At 42.6% G+C, this 17,549-nt stretch overlaps 1 protein-coding gene across 2 annotated transcripts in view; it reads right to left on the bottom strand.

Annotated features, from left to right (window-relative positions):
• Positions 1-17,549, bottom strand: part of IL17REL (interleukin 17 receptor E like) — a 63,054-nt gene that overhangs the window by 19,462 nt on the left and 26,043 nt on the right. For both annotated transcript variants that reach the window (XM_019543485.1, XM_019543486.1), the window contains exons 3-8: positions 12,000-12,149; positions 11,020-11,129; positions 8,578-8,692; positions 6,819-6,863; positions 1,488-1,627; positions 527-598 (exon numbers count right to left, since the gene is read on the bottom strand). In XM_019543485.1, coding sequence (XP_019399030.1) covers positions 527-598; positions 1,488-1,627; positions 6,819-6,863; positions 8,578-8,692; positions 11,020-11,129; positions 12,000-12,149 — 632 coding nt within the window. The remainder of the gene's footprint in view (positions 1-526; positions 599-1,487; positions 1,628-6,818; positions 6,864-8,577; positions 8,693-11,019; positions 11,130-11,999; positions 12,150-17,549) is intronic.

The raw sequence follows: 17,549 nt of genomic DNA, 5'->3' as shown, positions 1-17,549 counted from the left end.
AGCAGCACCACCACCTGCCCCAAGCACAGCCTGGCCCAACCCCCCCACTGGGAAGAGCCCAGCACAGCTGTGGCCCCAGGCCACAGTGGCAGCCTGCCCCACCCCATGCACAGATCTGGGGACATACCCCACCTCCAGCTCTCCCAGTGTGCACACAGCAGCAGGAGCCACCCCCCTTCATCACCCAGATGAGCCACAGCTCTGTCCTGTGCCCCACCCAACCCAGCCCCACTCCCTCCTCACCATGGGGGACTCTATTTGCCTCCTCCCACGCCCCTTCCTTCCCCCTACCCCCTCCCCCAGAATAGACTTACCAGCCAGATGCCACTCTCCATGCTGTGGAGCTGCATATTGGAATTAGATCAGTACCAGCCAACATGGCTTGTTAAAAATCAACCATCGGTACTGGCCCCAAAAATCTCTATTGGTGCACTCCTACTTAGAAAACAAGTCACAGACGCCTTCTGCACCTTTGGCGTAATTGTTCTAAGCCAATTGTAAGCTGAAAGGCATCAGAATACTTTACCTCAATGCAGAGACAAGGCAGTAACTTGGAGTACTGCAAAGAAATTGATTTCAAAGACTCCTTCCCTTTTATCTGAAATGAAAGAGAGGCTGGTGAAGCCAGTATATCTGCTACCTATTAACAAAACTGCATAAAAATTATGGGGTGTATTTAACCAATAATCATATCTGAAAGTAGGCCTCTTTCCTGGCATAATGAAAGGCACTTTGTGCCCAAAAGTTTGTCTAACATTTCTCCCAGTTATATAGTTGGTTCAATAACAAAAAAATCAGCAGAGAAAACCCTTATTTTTCTCAGGCACCTAAGTAATTTTACTCCTCTGAATCATAGGAAAGTAGGGCTGGAAGGAACCTCTCAATATCATCTAGTCAAGCCCCCTGCAGGATCATCCCTGACTGAATCATCCCACCCAAGAGTCTATCCCACCTGTTCCTGAAAATTTCTAAGGATGGAGATTCCACAACTTCTCTAGGCAGCCTGGTCCCATGCTTGAGCACCCTCATAGGGAGAAAATTCCTCTTAATCTCCAACCTAAGTTTCCTCTGCTGCAGCTTGAGGCCATTACTCCTAATACTGCCTCCTATGGCCACAAAGAAAAACCCATTTTCATCCTCTCTATAATCACCTTTCAGGTATATGAAGACCTTTATCAAATCCCCACTCAGTCTTGTCTTATGCAGACTAAATAATGCTAGCTCTTTCAAGGTTTTCTCATAAATCTTCAACCTCAGCCCAGCCAGTAATTCCCCTCTCTGTCTTTGTACATGCAATTATTTATGCATGCAATTATTTTGTCTCAAGTGCAGAACTTTGCACTTGTCCTCGTTGAATTTCATCTGGTTGATTGCAGACCATTTCCCAGTTTATTCAGGTCATTCTAAATCCTAGTCCTACCCTCCAGAGTACTATGAGTCACTCAGTGAATTCAACCTACTCTTTCAGCCTGTAATAAATGTCTTACCCGAGCCAATGCCCCTGCATCTTCACAAATAAACCATTTGTGACATAAGCGAACATAATAGTCCTGGTCTCCAGGAAAATGGGATATATTCACAGATATGACTTTCTTTTCCCTGTCCACACTGTAATCCAACTTCCCTGCTGAGATAAGAAAAAAATATGGAATTATTTCACTGTATTTTTAAAGGTTCTTTGTTTCTTTTGTGAATCAACACTGTGAGAAGGGAGACTCGTGAAGTCCTATCTTTTATCATATTGTGAGGTCATATCTTTTATCCTACCAACTTCGGCAGACAGCCAAACCTAAATATAGTTAGAACAATTGCTTTTGTTTAACCCCATTGTGCTGATAAAAAAGATGAGGAATTGGGAAGTATTTGCTCCTTTTCCAGAGCTGAGCGTATTTTGTGCCTGAAATCTTGTCTAACATGTCACCTGATTACAAATTTGATCCAGTAAAAGATTCTACCTCCCCACACGAATCTTACTCCTTGTATACCCCTTTGATCATCACAGCTGCAAGACCATACTACTTCTTCCAGGCTGACATTTATGATATGGTTATTGTAGAAATATACAGATTAATTATGATCACTACTTTATTTTCTATAATCATGACCGGATATACCACAAAGCTGAATTTCAAGGCCTAATCTCTGCAATATTATAAATTCCCATGTATGACATTTGATTTTATTCTATGCACAGTTATGTCTACATAAATATCTTCTTCCTTTAAGAAACTTCAGTATAAGTACAAACGTATCTAGTTTAATTCTTAGACAGGACAATATTAACTATACTTAATAGGGCTCAAATTTCTAAAATTTGAAGAATCAAGGTAAGTGTTTTTCACCTTAGTTCCCCAAACTAATTATTCTGTGGTGAGAAGGGTTAATAGAAAATACGTGCAGTTAACACTTAGGCCAATAACAGATTTTATCATTTATTGCCAAATATTCAGGTAGCAGGATGGCTAACTGTTTGGCTGGTTAATTTTCAATCTAAAGATCCAGACACATGGCACACTTATAAAGGGTGAAGTTATAGATTACACTCTTTGATTCAACAACTTCTGTAACTTCACACGGCTTTTATTAATGATCCTGCATAAAGAAAAGCACAGAAACTGATAAGATAAGGTAAGTATAAGGTAACACTAACCTTACCAGAGCAGAAGTATTGTGGGATGTGGGGAGGGAGTTACAGTTAAGATTTCTCATTTCTGTCCCCAGACCTTACATGGTCTTGGAAAAATTTCATTTTGGGCAAATTTGTTAACACTCCATTCCCCAGTTTACTTCTTCATAGTATCTACTTACTATGGTGAAGTTACACTTACACCATAGTGAGGGACCTTAAAATGTGAGTGTCTCCATGTTAAACTCATTAACTTTTCTAAGTGCCTTCTGAGCATCTCAAAATTAAACCACTTCAAGCCAGGGTTAACTCTGGGCCATGCTACCTAGTTCATGTTAGGGTAACTTCAGTCTACTGCACAGAGATAAAATGAGCACTATGTAGTCCTCCAGCATCTCAAGATGCACTGCTCCCAGATCCCCCCGCCCCAACCACAGCAGGGACAGACCCCAAGTGCCCTGACTCCTACCCATACTCCTGCTCACCAGCCCTCTAGCAACAAGTCAGAACTGTGCAAGCAAGGAAAGGTATTAACCCTTAATGTACAACTGCTCACAGTATCATCTTCCTTTAACACTACTTAATATTCCATAGATTGACTATGGTCTAAGTGTAACATGTAACTTCACCTTTACATCAATGTAACTTGCATCAACTTTGTACATTACTTTAAATTACCACCAGTAACTAAAGCAGATAAATGTGAACCTATCCCTTCATCGCTGTAGGTTCTCTGATAGTGTCTTGCCTCTAAGTAGAAGGGGAACAGATAAGAGTCTGTTTGCCCTTATCAAATGGCTATCTTGAGTGAGCTCTGGACACACAACAATTAAATCAATTTAACCAACATAGCGTAGTACTACTTCTGATTTTCTCAGAATAGATCTACACCAGAATCAAGTAAGTTACACAGGAGTAGGGTTGTCCAGTGAATGACCACTTCTTTTTATATGACAGTCTAAGTAGCAGTTACTTGTACTAATGCAAATGTATCATGTGTCCAGACCTTTTCTGTAAAATCGGTCTAGAGTGGTTTAGCTAGGATTTCTTTCTGCACTTGTCCCTTCACTCAGGGTCAGACTGATCACAGTATATGGTCAAATCGGTATGGACGGCGGGGGGAGGGGTTGCCTTTCTCTGTAGCAGGGGGCATGGCCCTCTTCCTAAGATCTCTTGAGCACATTTTTTAACAGCCTTAATAGTGGCAGGATGTTGGCTGCTGTGGTTCCCCTGCTTTACCTGTGGCAAGCTAGGGTGTTATGTCTTGGGTTGTATGTCATAGTTGACTGTGTGGTTTTGCTAAGAGGTTAGGATTTGTATAGAATGGTTTGAATATAGATGATCTTGCCTCAGACAGAAGGTTGGAGGTCCCTTCCAGCCCTACTTCTCTATGATTCTACAATTCTATGGAAAGAAGGAATGGACAGGACACCGATCTGACGTCAGTTCCCGAAAGCCTGTGTCAGAACTCTTCAGCCTTCCTGGATGTTCTATCACAGACCTTGAAGTAGCTGTTTTTAAACAATCAGGCTTTAAAAACTACAGTGATCATGAAATTACTGAACAAGAGATCATCCACAGATTGTGTTAAGTACAGTCCAAATGGAGACTATGGTTTCTTAGTGTATTATCTGGATTATCTTGTATGACCCCTATATCCCTGTGGCTTTACTGCTGTTTGCCTCTCCCAGAACTGTCCCTCCCCCTTTCCCCTCTTTTCCTTGTCCTTTGCATTTTAATTCACTCTTTCTATTTGAATGCCTGCTCCCTGGAAGTCCTTTTACACCACCTGGAGAAGTGAACTGTTGCTTACAAAAGTTAATACACCTCTGAATTAGTTAGTCCAAGATGTAACTCTATCCTGTTTTCTGCCTTGCTGTATTATATTATTAAACATGAAGTTACAGCCTTGTTCTTCCAGTGTTAGGCATCCATCCATTCTGCCTGCCCCTTAAAGATTCTCTACAAAGCTGCCACTATTTTAAAATATATTGATGTTCTCCACAGAAGCACTCAAGTTTTCCATTTGCAGGGGGAGGGCAGGCTGTTTGTTTGTTTACACTTTTTATTTCTTAGGGCAGGTCTGGTTTTGGTTTGTTTTTTCCCCTTTAGAGTCATGAAGGAAGAAAATAAATAGGCAGATTCCAGAAGAAAGGATTTCAAAACAGGACTGTTCTCATTATACTCAGTTTATAAATCCATCGCTATCTTTTTAAGGCATACATGAAATATTACATGCTGGGTAAGTAAGGTAAGTATAAGGTAAATAGACACTCTTAAAAATGGACACTCTTAATTTGTATTAAATCTGTATTCAATTTTATTTACTTGGCCATATGTAACTAATTTTCCATTGTGATATAAGAAGTAAGCCTATCTACAAGTCTTGTCCCTCCATTAGTGGACAAAGGCACTACGATAAATTCTTTGATTCCATGATCTTACAGAACCTGACATGAAGGAGCAGATCAGGTGTGGGGGTGCAACTTAACCCTCCGTTTAGACTACTTCATGAAAGCAGCTTCCCTCCATACTCAGCAACACATACCATTCCCAATCTCCCTTGCCCCCTGGCTCACCACTACTGCTGTTCCTGTTGTCCCCAGCTGATGTGGGAGCAGAAGGAGCTTCATTGCTGCTCCTGCCTTGCTCCAGCTGTGGACAGCAGCAGTGGTGGGAAGGTTCCTCCTCCCTGCCCAGTGCCCCCAGGTGTTCCCCATGAGTCTGGTGCAGGCTCAGAGAAAGGGAACCTGCCTGATACCATCACTGATGTAATCCTCAGCTGATCCTGCCTGAAGCAGGGTAGGCACAGCTCTGAAGCTCCCACCCCTGCATCAGCCTGGGACAATGGAGACAATGGCGGGGGAGGAGAAGGGACAATGGGAGGGGAGGGGAAGGGATGTGGTGCTGAGCATGGAAGAGAAGGAGGGGAATTCTTAGGTGTTTTAGGAACTTACAAGTCCCAATCTGCTGCTCCCACAGAGTAGTCTGCCCAATGCCAGAGGAGGGGAGAAGCAGGGAGTGGAGTTACAACCATCCCTGCAGTGTTGGTCACTGCTCCCGCACTCCCTTTTACTAAATCCTGGACAGGACGAGACACAGGCATGGGTGAACTGGGTGGCTGCTTGAGTCCTGGACAGAAAGGGGGCCCCAAAATGGTATTTTTAATTTTTTTTTATTATTATTATTATCATCATCATTATCAAGGGGGGCCCAATACTAAAAGTTTGCTGAGGGCTGCCAAGAGTCTAGCTACGGTGCTGATCCTGAATCTACTTATGCTGACAAAAGGTTATGTCAGACAGGGAATAATAATGTTATATTATAAATATGCAGTAACCAAGATAAAAACATAGAATGATGTAGCACATCATCATATGTAAACATGCAAGAGATTTTCTCATCATATGGACCTATTTTAAGACTTCAAGGGGAGGAGCGGTATTGCCTCCCCCCCTCAAACCCCCGGCTGTTTAAAGACTCATACTGACAACAGGAAAGGATGTTGCTTAACAGGCTGATTAAAGAAAACTCAGATTAAGAAACTGACTCTGCAATGCTGTTAAGATCTCAAACTGAAAAAGTAGGTGGAAAACACAAAGACATGCCAACGTTTCCTAATCTCATTTGGTTTTAAATAATTTCGATGTTACTCATAACAATAGTTGGCAATGAAAAAACTACTAAAAAGAAAACACAGTATGTTAAGTTGTCTATGTCCCTTTCAATATAAATCTTTCCTGTAGGCCTTATACATTTGAGCAGTCCAATAATAGCCCCTGTTCATTTGACTGATTTCTACAGGATTATTCATGAAATGCACACAGGCTGCAACAAGTATCTCAGAATGCATGGATAGGACCTAACCTACATGTATGTGTTTATAAGTTTAAATATTAAACAGGGCACTAACTACTTCATCTGTTAGCTAAACCTTCCAAACGAGTATTCATAAACACTTACGTTTTCCACCATATCCAAAGCTCTGCCAATTCTGTAATAACTGCACTGGCAATAGTGATATATATATTCATTTTATCTTTATATTTTTATGTATCTATTCATATCTGTTATGGAACTATGGAAATATATCAGCGTACAAGCTACTTGAAGTACTGACAGCTCTAAGCTATATATTTCTCCTGCATTGTTAGACTACATAAATATACAAAATCAATGGAGTTGAACTCACCTGAACAAGATGGAATATGTTTTCCCACATCATTGTTTCTGCAGTCTGCAAAATACAAAACAGAATATTTATTTATATACCTACAAGATATTTATGTTTCTACAAGCTACCTCTACAGCTTCCAACACCATAATACCCAAGTACCTCCCAACAGAAAATTTATCTAGTACTCCTGAGGATCATCTCACTAGTTTTGAAAGACAGATTTACACCCGGTAAAAATTCAGAGAGGAAAACAGCATACAGCAAATACTTCTTTCTCATACACTGATCACCTCACAGGAAGTAATGCAGATGTCTCAGTGGTTTAGCTTTTTCCCACTATATATCCTAATCAAAACTTTAAATAAATTTCTAATTTGGGCTACTAAACCACACCCTGACCCCCTTTAGGCAGCGTACACATTAATAATTTTAGTCATTCCTCCCTTGAATAAATCTCCAACAGCTTTCCAGATTAATTTATCTGAAATAAGTAATTCAGAACTTTTCCCATGTTAATTTCTCCCACCCCAAGCTTATTTTAATAATATGTTATTTAATGGCTAGGAAGTTAGCCAGGAATAAAGGCCAGTTACATTCCTGGCAGATAACAAGTACACAGAACTCAGTGCTTTAAAGCTTGATTCAAAAGAGGACTAAACCTAATCCATACAATTACAAATCTGTTTCCTAATCTTAATTTTCCCCTCTCTTTGTGCCTAAATCAATATTAGAACCATATTTTGTTTTCTTTTTTCCCATATACTGCCAGTAGCAATTCTTCAGTGTATTTCTTTGTTCTTCTTCCATATAAAGTGTTTTTATATTAAGTTTTCTAAAAGCTGGGGGATTTTTTTCCATTTAAGTTCACAAAGTACACTTTACATACAGGCTAGGTACAGATATTTAAAATGCCTGAGGCAGAATCAATCCAAGTTACAAGATTTTCTGTAAGCAGTATAGTGTAGATTGGTAGTGAACAGAGCACGTTCACCCTTCGGTGGTGGGAGCAAATCGTAGACTGGGTTCTGCCATTTTTAAACAAGTCTTTGTGTGCTGAACTTCTGTTTCTGATAGACTGATTTCCAGTCACTTATACCAGTAAAAGAGTACTGTCTAAATCTGGCCACAATGACAAATGTGGTAATTTAATAAGATGTTGAAATACTTGCTGAATACTCCAAAGTTTACATACGCAGTAAGATGTAACAGCATATAATTTAATCCATGCAATACCATCTATCAAATTTTAAAATAGTAAATATTTGGGAGGCTGGAACTGTTACTATAATACCCAAATACACTGGAGCAAGTGGTAGAAGACAAATTAATTGTAAAGAAAAGCTTTCATGTTTGTTTGGAATTTCTCAGTAAAGTTTCCCCCAAGGTCTAATTCTACCCTTGAAAGCGTATATTGGAATTCAGTTGGAATCTCAAAAAATGACTTTAAGCCAAATTCTCATGTGGTGCTAGAGTCTCCAATTTATATGCATAATTATATGCAAAACAGTTAGGTAAAAGTGGATTCCTGACTGAACCTGTGCATTCAAGCTGCCAGAGGTATAATGCAGTTATGAAGGTACAGTTTTAGTTCTGGATTTTCACACCCTTTCATGTATCAATCTTGGGTTTCACAAAGACCAGATTGAACTTCAGCTTATATAAAAAGGGTATATCTGAACTGGTGTGGCTTCATTTAGGTGAATTTATCCCACAACAGGACCTGGCCTCAATGTTTTCCCACCACCAAAACATCATGTTATGGACAATATCCTACCTTCAACATAGTATTCCTGACTCAGCTTTACTTCACAGTAATTTGGTATTGTTTTCATAGTCACATAGATGTGCTGCGCTGCTTTGACTTCAAAGCAATTAAACTGTACTTGTACCTGTTCAAAACATGTATGTAAAATCAAGTTTATGTATGACTTTCAGAAGGCATGCAAACTACAGAATATTACAGGATTAAACATGGGTTCTCTTTGGTTTAAACTAGCTTCTGATGACAAACAATATGACAAAGAGAAATTTTTTCAGAAAGGATTTTCAAGAGTATCAATTTCTGATTGAAGAAATGATCAACTGTTGCACTTATATGCCTGCATCCACAAGAGCATGGACATTTGTTTCCCTGGGGGCAAGTTGTCCCCAGGGAACGCCTATGCCACATGCCTTCTGGCACGCAGCAGGTTACCCCAGGTTGGGTAAGGGAGTCTGAGGCCAGTAGCCTTATCTGGGGTCCTGGGGACCTCAGGTAGCTGCAGCCAGGGCTATACTGCTGCTCAGAGTCTGGTCAGTAGCTGGAGCATGGCAGTTTTGGGCAGCATGCACTGCCTGCACATGCGCCATCCCGCTTTTTTTTCCACATGGTTTTTTTTGATCATGGGATCTCCCTGCTACCTTACAGTACAGAGAACACCTGAATGTGCAGTGCATGGCACCAGACAGGTCTGCGGCACCACATATTGCACGGCCACACTCATCTGGATACAAATATCCATGAATTATCAAATGCTTTTAAAAGCTAAATGAAGGTAAATATTAAGGCTGAGATTGGAATCACCTTTGGAATTTCAGTGGGGAGTGGATACCTCCATTCTATTAGACCTCTTTAAAAATCCCAATTTAAATTGCATTTTATAAGCCCTAGTAAAGCTAATGCTTAGTTAGGAAGAAATACCCTGATGATAGAGTCTATGAAACACCTTTTACTTTTTATTTTCATGACCAGTGCTAACTTTTTCATAATGATTCTGCAACTTAGGAGGCCAAACTGCAAAGCCATTTAGGTTTCTTCAAAAGCTTTACCCCAGCTCTATAGAATTATAAAAATGAAGGGCTTGAAGGGACCTCAGAAGATCATCAAGCTCAACCCCACTGCTCTGGGCAGAAATACTGCTGAGATCAAATGATACCAACAAGGTGCCTGTCCAGTCTCCTCTTGAAGACTTCCAAGGTTGGGGACTTCACCACCTCCTTGCGAAGTCTATTCCAGATTCTGGTCACCCTTACCATAAAAAAAGTCCTTCCTTACATCCAACCTGAAACCATCCTCTAATAGTTTATGGCCATTGCTCCCTGATGCCATTCTATTTGCCATTTGGCTCACTGATGCCAACAATTCCCACATTCCCTTCTAGAAAAGTCTTTATGTTGGCTATATATATTTTTGGGATAGGTTGCTAAACATACAACAGTATGAATTATGACTTTTCCATCAGAAATCACCCAAAGGTCATTATTTGTTCATTAAATGTTAATCTTTAGCATAAGGATTAATAATAGATGTTTACAGTAATCATGTTAATTTCTTCTGTAAGTTAATAATGTAGGAGCCAAGACAAGAGAAATAAAATCACTTGAGGTAACTACTCTACCTAGTGGATTCAAAAGGATTCCATAATTTTCCAAGTAATTTTCCCCCCAAAAATCCATAAATATGTTTTCAGAAGGATATACTTACAATCTATCCCAAGTTCAATATTTCTGGCTGTTTAGCAGCTCTGTGTTGCACTAAGATGCATATGTTCAAAGGATGCTATTGGAGTGTTAGTGGCCAAATACCATTTAGAAGAAAAAGACCTCATTTCTTATATGTGACCAAAATGGTCTGTATACAGGCACAAAAAACAACCCCTTTTGTGGTATTAATAACCTAGCTACCTACCAATGACTAAAGACAAAATTCATCTCTCGTTTTTCATAAAGTGTAACATATATTTAAAGATTTAAAGCCTAGCTTTTGGTGCTTGCAAATTGTAAGTGCAAATACTTAAAAGAGCAGTTTTACATTATAATTTATTTGCAGTTGCAATCACCCTAAAGGAAAAAAATAAGTAACTCATAAAATCATACTCATAGGCCCAAATAACATTGTGCCCTGTAGATAACTGAAGGTGCAAAATTTCACCCACAATATTGCTTGCACAAAAGAAAAAAATATATAGAACATGATCATAAACTTAGTCTTTATAGAGTGTAGTACCTCATCCACCATGATAAAGAAATGGTAAAGAGAGTTTACATGTTAAAAAAGTGATAAGATTTGAATTATATTTTGCTATAAGCAGGTTTTCCTGTATCTTTATAGAAATTTAAATTTCATGTTCAGTTTTCTACACCTGGTCTGATATAGAAAATATAAGTTTATAATGAACATTGGGGGGTTTCCTTAAAGGCTTATAACATTTTTATACACAACTGAAACACAGTCTACCTTCCTTCCAAGAGGCTGCTGGGTTTTTTTTCGAGAAAACCTCACATTCATGCAACTGGTCTGCTGTGTGTCCAGTGAGAGATAACAAATTTCCAGCCCACGAATATTTTCTGAAATTAATCATAAAATTGATTTTAAAAGTCTACTTGCACCGTCTTTAAAAAACAAAAGATAAAGCAAACAAGTACAGTACATTCAGAGTCTTTTATTCTACATTTAAGATGCATATACTTCATCTGAATGTAAAATGTAAGTATTTATAATTATATCAGACAGAACATAAATTGTTAGAAATGAATGGGCTGATCTTGCAAACCTTTAGGCATATGCTTTACTTTAAGCCTATGAGTAGCATATATTCACTTCAAGTTAAGCTTATAGATAGAATAGATAGAAGTTTGAAAGATTTGGTCTACATAGGTCCATTAACAAAATATGAAGATTAGATCAATGATTAAATTAATTCAAAATGGTTATGGTATACAACTCATTCACTCATTCATGGCTCGAACACAGCTGAGTGGACCCTGGGGGGGACAGAGGAGGATGCAGCCTGCCCATCCTCCTGCCCTCCACCCAGGAGCCCCACACCAGCCATGCCACCATGGCAAGGCACATCATGCCCACCGGGCAGCAGCAGGGGACACAACTCCATGCCACTGCCCCCCACTGCTGCCAGGCACAAGATAGAAAGACCCATGATTTTGTTGGATAAGGGAAATTATTGGGTACAACATATCTGGAGTTAAGTCTTGGCTCCACTGAAGTCAGTGGCAAAAATCCTGCTGACATCACTGGGACCAGAATTTCACCGTAGGGTTTTTGTAAAAGCATGCATAAGCTATTCCACAGAACCTGACTGATACGATTAATTCAATTTGGCTTATACCCAAACTAATAGAATGAAATTGGGCCAAAAACAAAAAGTAAAACAAAATAAACAAAAACAAAATAATCCAGTAACAACTCAGTTGTCTTACCATTGAGACTGAGTGTTCCTTTAACATTTAAGTGAAGGAAGCATTGACTTCCCTTTACACACTTCATTACTGTCGAGAGCTTCATGCTTTTCAGTGCAGTAGCAGATGAAGTGGTTGGAGCAACTCGGCAGAAACTGTTAAAAATATCAGCTGTGAATATTAAAAACATACATATATAAATCTCACTGGCCATATGCCATTTTGAAGGATGCAAATGAATCCAATAACTTCAAAGAGGAAATCTTGATTCTATTATGTGGAAATGTTACTATTAACTTCAGCTGAATCAGGAATTCACCCCAAAGCAGCTGCCTGAACAGAAGAACACTTGAACTCAGTGGGGGCCAACTGTTTTGGCAGGCATGCCACAAATTAGCTCCACACCCTCCCGAAATGCCACTTGGATCCCCTTCTCCTGTATGATCTGCTGCTCTACTTTCTGATTCCTCCTTTGCACTCCCTACCTTATATTTGCTGCTTTGATTTCTGCTTCCTGCCTTAACTGTCAATGTGCCACGTGCCACAGAGGCTTTCCGTGCCTGCTGTCTATGCCGCAGGTTGGCCATCTCTGTTTTAATTGGGCTTTAATTATTTGGGCTGGAGGGCCACTTAGGGAGTGTTAGCAAGCTGTTGTGGGCCAGGGCAGGGGGATGCTGAACCAGTGCAGCGTTGTGATTCGGTGATGCTGACTAGGTGTGGGGAACCGGAAAAGCAGAAGGAGGAGCAGGAGGGGGCAATTGATCATATCCAGCACACACCCACTGCTGGGGGTACCAGATGGAGTGGGTGGGTGGGCAAATGGGGTCTCCATGGAGACTGGCCTGGGACTCCTGGTGGTAGGGGGCACTCAGATGGGTGAATGGGATGGGGCTGCAGGCAGGTGGGGAACAGCATCTGTGAGTGGGATGGGTGGCCAGGACTGGGGCCAGGATCATATGATGACAGTATGGGGCCAGGACCAGGGCCAGGGGCACAGCAAGAATGAGGGGAGCAGATCATGGTTCTGCCATGGGCCCCAGCCCCATGCTGTCACCACCCTGTGATCTTACCCCAGCCCTGCCCATCCATCACACTCCCAAACACTGCCTCCCTCCCACCCATAGCCCCATCCCATCTGCCTGGCCACATGTGCCTTGCCCACAGAGGTCCTAGGCCAATCTCCATGAGGGCAGTCTGCCCATCTGCCTGCTCCATCTGTCACCCCCAGTGGTGAGCATGGGGCACACAGGCCAGGGTGCTTGGCAGTGGGGCTGGGGCCCGCAGCACCAGGGCTGCTGGGAAGCTGAGTCTGGCTGCTGTGCCACGCTGCCCCAACCCTACTGCGCACCCAGGGACAGCAGGACCAGCAGCATTTGCCACAGCCAAGGCTGCCTCCCACGCCTGGGCCGTATGGGGCTGAGGGACCTTCTGTGGGCCAGATAAAATCCCTTAGAGGGCCAGATCCAGCCTGCAGCCCATATTTTGCCCACCCCTGATTTAATGCCAGCAGGGATCCTGGGTGTGCAGACCAGTTGCCAGCTTCGATCTAATTCTCCTGTAGCAAGCCTCCTGGTTTGTGCACTCTGGTTCTCCTGGTTTTGGACCCTGGCTTTGGTTTATTTCTGGACTTCAGCTTTGGATTTCTCTGTGGCTCTGCTTCCTGGCTCCTAACCACAGCTAGGTTCTGGTCTTGGACTTTGCTCTGTGGATTATCCCTCAGACTGGTACTCGGCCTATGCATTGTGGACTCTGCTGCTAGATTCTCCTCTGTGTTGGGTATTATGGCCCCCATCCTCTGAGTCAATCCCAGGCCCCTGTTTTTTTTCCTGTGATCTAACTGTTAGGCAGACTGCCCATGCCCCAATCCCTTGAAGGTTTTAGGCCAATAGAACTTTCTTGAAGTCAACAGAGAAAGACTGACGTAAAACCAGTGGAACAATCAGGCTTTTTAACCTCATTTTGTCTTATGTCAGCATATTTCAGAGTTATCCATAGCAGGATGAATATTCAAGGGGCATTCCATTTTTTTGCTGAAACTAGAATATAATTCCTATACAATCTAGAGACATCTTCTTGCACTGCACTGTGCAATATAAATTCCTGTACATTCTGGCACACCAGTTCAAAGCAACCAGGCTCTAATGCTTTCAACCAAAAATAAATGGTTCCAAAAAGCAATAAAGTCTACATTAACTCTTCAAGACTAGCAGCCAGACTCCATAGTAACTATAATGTATAATACTGGTTTTTTGCACATCTGAATACAACTTACTTCAGAGTAGATCAAGGTATAGACAAGTAGATGTGACTTTAGAGGGGACACTAGCTTTACACTTCTGATTGGTGATTTCACCTGCACCACCAGATACAGGCAGTCCCCGGACTTACAACACAATTGGTTCCTAAAAACTGCCTCTTAAGTCCAAACATTGTAACTCGGAACTGATTTTCCCATAGGAACAATGTAATAAATGGGAGATTGGTTCCTAAAGCGAGACCCAATACCCTGTTTTCACCAAAAAATAACCCGAATTTTGTACTCAATTATAAATGAGTAATATTGTTACATTAATGTATTTATATTGTAAATAGCAATCATATTGATTTGGAAGGACTTCTCTGAGGTAACTTTGCTGGACTTTTTGAAGGGTTCTTGGCTGGAGTCTTCTCAGGAGTTTTGACTGCAAGTTTTTCTAAAGTCTTGTCTGCTTTCTTAAAGAAAATGTCCAAGGAAGTTTGGACAGATGTTCTCCAGGGAGATGGGCAACGCAGCGCACTTGTTCGCTGGCGTAGGGTTGCATCAGATCAAGCGTCGTAAAGTCAAAACATATCAAAAAGTCGAAACAGGGTGTCAACTTATAAACAGGGTAAGTGCGATTCGTTGCAACTCAAAATGTCTTAAGTCGAGGACTGCCTGTATCTGAAAGATACTCTTTTCTTCACAGTGTGCCAGCTACATATATCTGGCCTGAGTGTTATGCTTATGAAATATAACTGGATTACAGTTGCAAATCCTCACTGTCAGTATTAGGCTAATAAAAGCTTGCTAATTATGAAAACAGACAGTTCTTTGGTCATCTATACAATAGCAAGGTCTTGCTTTTCTAGATGTTGATAGTTTTCTTATGTTCTACCCATCAGACCAGGCACAGCTGAGTCTCTGTTATCTGATGATGCAGTAAGCAAATCAGAAACACTGGACAACTCACCTCAACCTCTTGTATACTTGGATTGAAAAATGTATAGTTGTGAAATGAAAAAACACTGGAAATTTATTATTGGACTAATCTGATGCCTTGGGCAAGAAGTTCAGTTTGGAGAAACAATAATAATCTCTTACAGAACAAATGTATTACTTTCTAGCTCCCTCCTGATATCCAAGAGCAGCTCTTGAAATTTCTCCCTTATGAAAGGTGTACTAAAGATACCTAAAGTATCTGTAGGTATATCCAATAGTACTGCTTTACTTTACCATTATGGTATTCAAAGGCAGTTTGCATTTCATTTATCATAGCATCTCCTGGATTGATGCATTATGATGATTCATCACTTTTAAACCAACTTATTATTGCTTTCACAAGATAACTTATGTTTAACATGTTTTAATGGGGAACGACATGTACTTGCTATATACACCAGTTTCAAAATTGACTAGATTTCAAATTGGCAATGTCCTTTTAAAATAGATTCTGCCACATAATTAATTCAGAAGGGGTTTCAATTAATATTTTTATACGCTGTTTTAAACTTTTGGGTAGAATGGGTCAGATAAGGTAACACAGACAGACATTTGGAGTCAACCTGTAGGCTCTCAGTCTTAGTCATATGATCTGCCTATACCTATCTATAGTTTATTTTGTGGCTTGCTGCACAGCACACTGTGCTTCCTATTCTTCAAATGCAGCCCTTCTAGGAATTGGTCCTTGAACTACTTGTCTTTCCTTCCAGGCATGTCTCTATATAGGGGTAGCAGAGATAGAAAATAGGATGCGGAAGAACCAGAAGTCAGGAACAGGGATTTGTGAGATAGCTCCTGTCACATTTGTCTTGCCCCTCCCAGCTTCCCCACATGCAGTGAATGCCTGACCACCCACTGTGCACCGTGCCAGGGCCACTGCCATGCATCTTCCCCCTCAACCTCATCAGCCTGACCAGACCCCAGCAGTCCAGTGACAGACTCCAGGATGCTACTGCCCTGCCACCATCGCATTCTTGGACCTCCAGCCCCACCAGGCCAGCCACAGCTGGTAGCTGCATGTTGTCCAGCACACCTGGGACAACGAGCAGTGTCTGGAGGCCTTCAGAATGACCCAGGCAACCTTCCAGGACCTCCTGGAGCAGTTCTACCCACACCTGGAGCAGCAGGACACCAGCATGTGGCTGCCCTTCCCTATGAACACCCTCCTGGCCCTTGCCCTGTTCAAGCTGGCCACACCTGCCATGCTACAGTACATCGGCCACCTGTTTGGAGTGGGCAAGGTCACCACAGAGGGGGCCATATGCTGGGGACACTGTACTCTGCATACATGACCCCCCTGGTGGTAGTGAAGGGGTTCTTTGCCCTGGGATTCCCCCAGTGCATCAGGGCCCTGGATACAACCCACATCCCCATCACCTGCCTACTCCATGGAGACCACCCTTATAACAGCCAGAGGGGCTTCACTCCATGGTGCTGCAGGCCGTTGTGGACCACCCCGGGGCCTTCATACATCTGAGTGTCAGCTGAGTGGGGCCTTCATACATACGAGTGCCCACAAGGCCTTAACCTTTATGCGGTACTGCCATGCTGACTGGTTGTGCCTGCACTCCCACATCCAAGCTGACAGCCCCTTATAGACTTGGGTGTGGGAGCACCCACCCTGCTCAAGGTGGTGCTGCACTTCCACCTTGCCCCACAGCACCATGAGGTTGCCACTCTCCTCCTGTGACCGAATGGTGGGCATGCACCTGGGCATAGGCATCAGCGAGGCGGATGCTACCAGAGCTCCTGGGCCTCCATGTGGCTGTCCCTGTGCTGCCAGGACTGGACAGCTGCTTGCAGGCCCCAGCGCAGGGGCCTGGCATGGGACTGGCAGCTGCACAGCAAAGGCAATGCTCCACAGTACCTGCAGGCTCAGGGCAAGCTGCTGGGGGTGGGCTCCAGGCAGCTGGAGCTGGCCCCTGCAGCTAGAAGCTGCCTGCAACTGGGCCTGTGGGCTGGCAGGCCTGGCTGGAGCCTACAGCAGCCTGCAGAAGCCTGCAGGCCTGGACAGTGTGGGCCTGGAAGGCACTGTACTACAGTGCCAGGCAGCATCGCCAGGCTGAGGCAGCTGGCCTGCAGCCTGTCCAGGAGGACACAGGGCCTGGGGTACTCTCAGCCTCCTTGCTAGTGTGCCCTAGGGCTCAAAATGCCTGCAGGCTTTTAAAGGCCTGAGGCAGGGGCTGCTATAGAGGCAGCCCAGCCCTAGAGCAGGAGAGGCTCCCAGCCCAGCACCCTGGGCCTAGCCTCATGCCAGCCCCCTAGTCAGCAGGGCTGACTTGGGAGCAGATTTGCTCCTAAGTCCCATCTACATCTACATGTGCATTACTGCA

Source organism: Crocodylus porosus, unplaced genomic scaffold (genome assembly GCF_001723895.1).
Source record: "Crocodylus porosus isolate Cpor-Errol unplaced genomic scaffold, CroPor_comp1, whole genome shotgun sequence".
NCBI classification, from domain to species: Eukaryota; Metazoa; Chordata; order Crocodylia; family Crocodylidae; genus Crocodylus; species Crocodylus porosus.
Note: the sequence above shows the minus strand (reverse complement) of the source record. Positions and strands in the feature narration are given on the sequence as shown.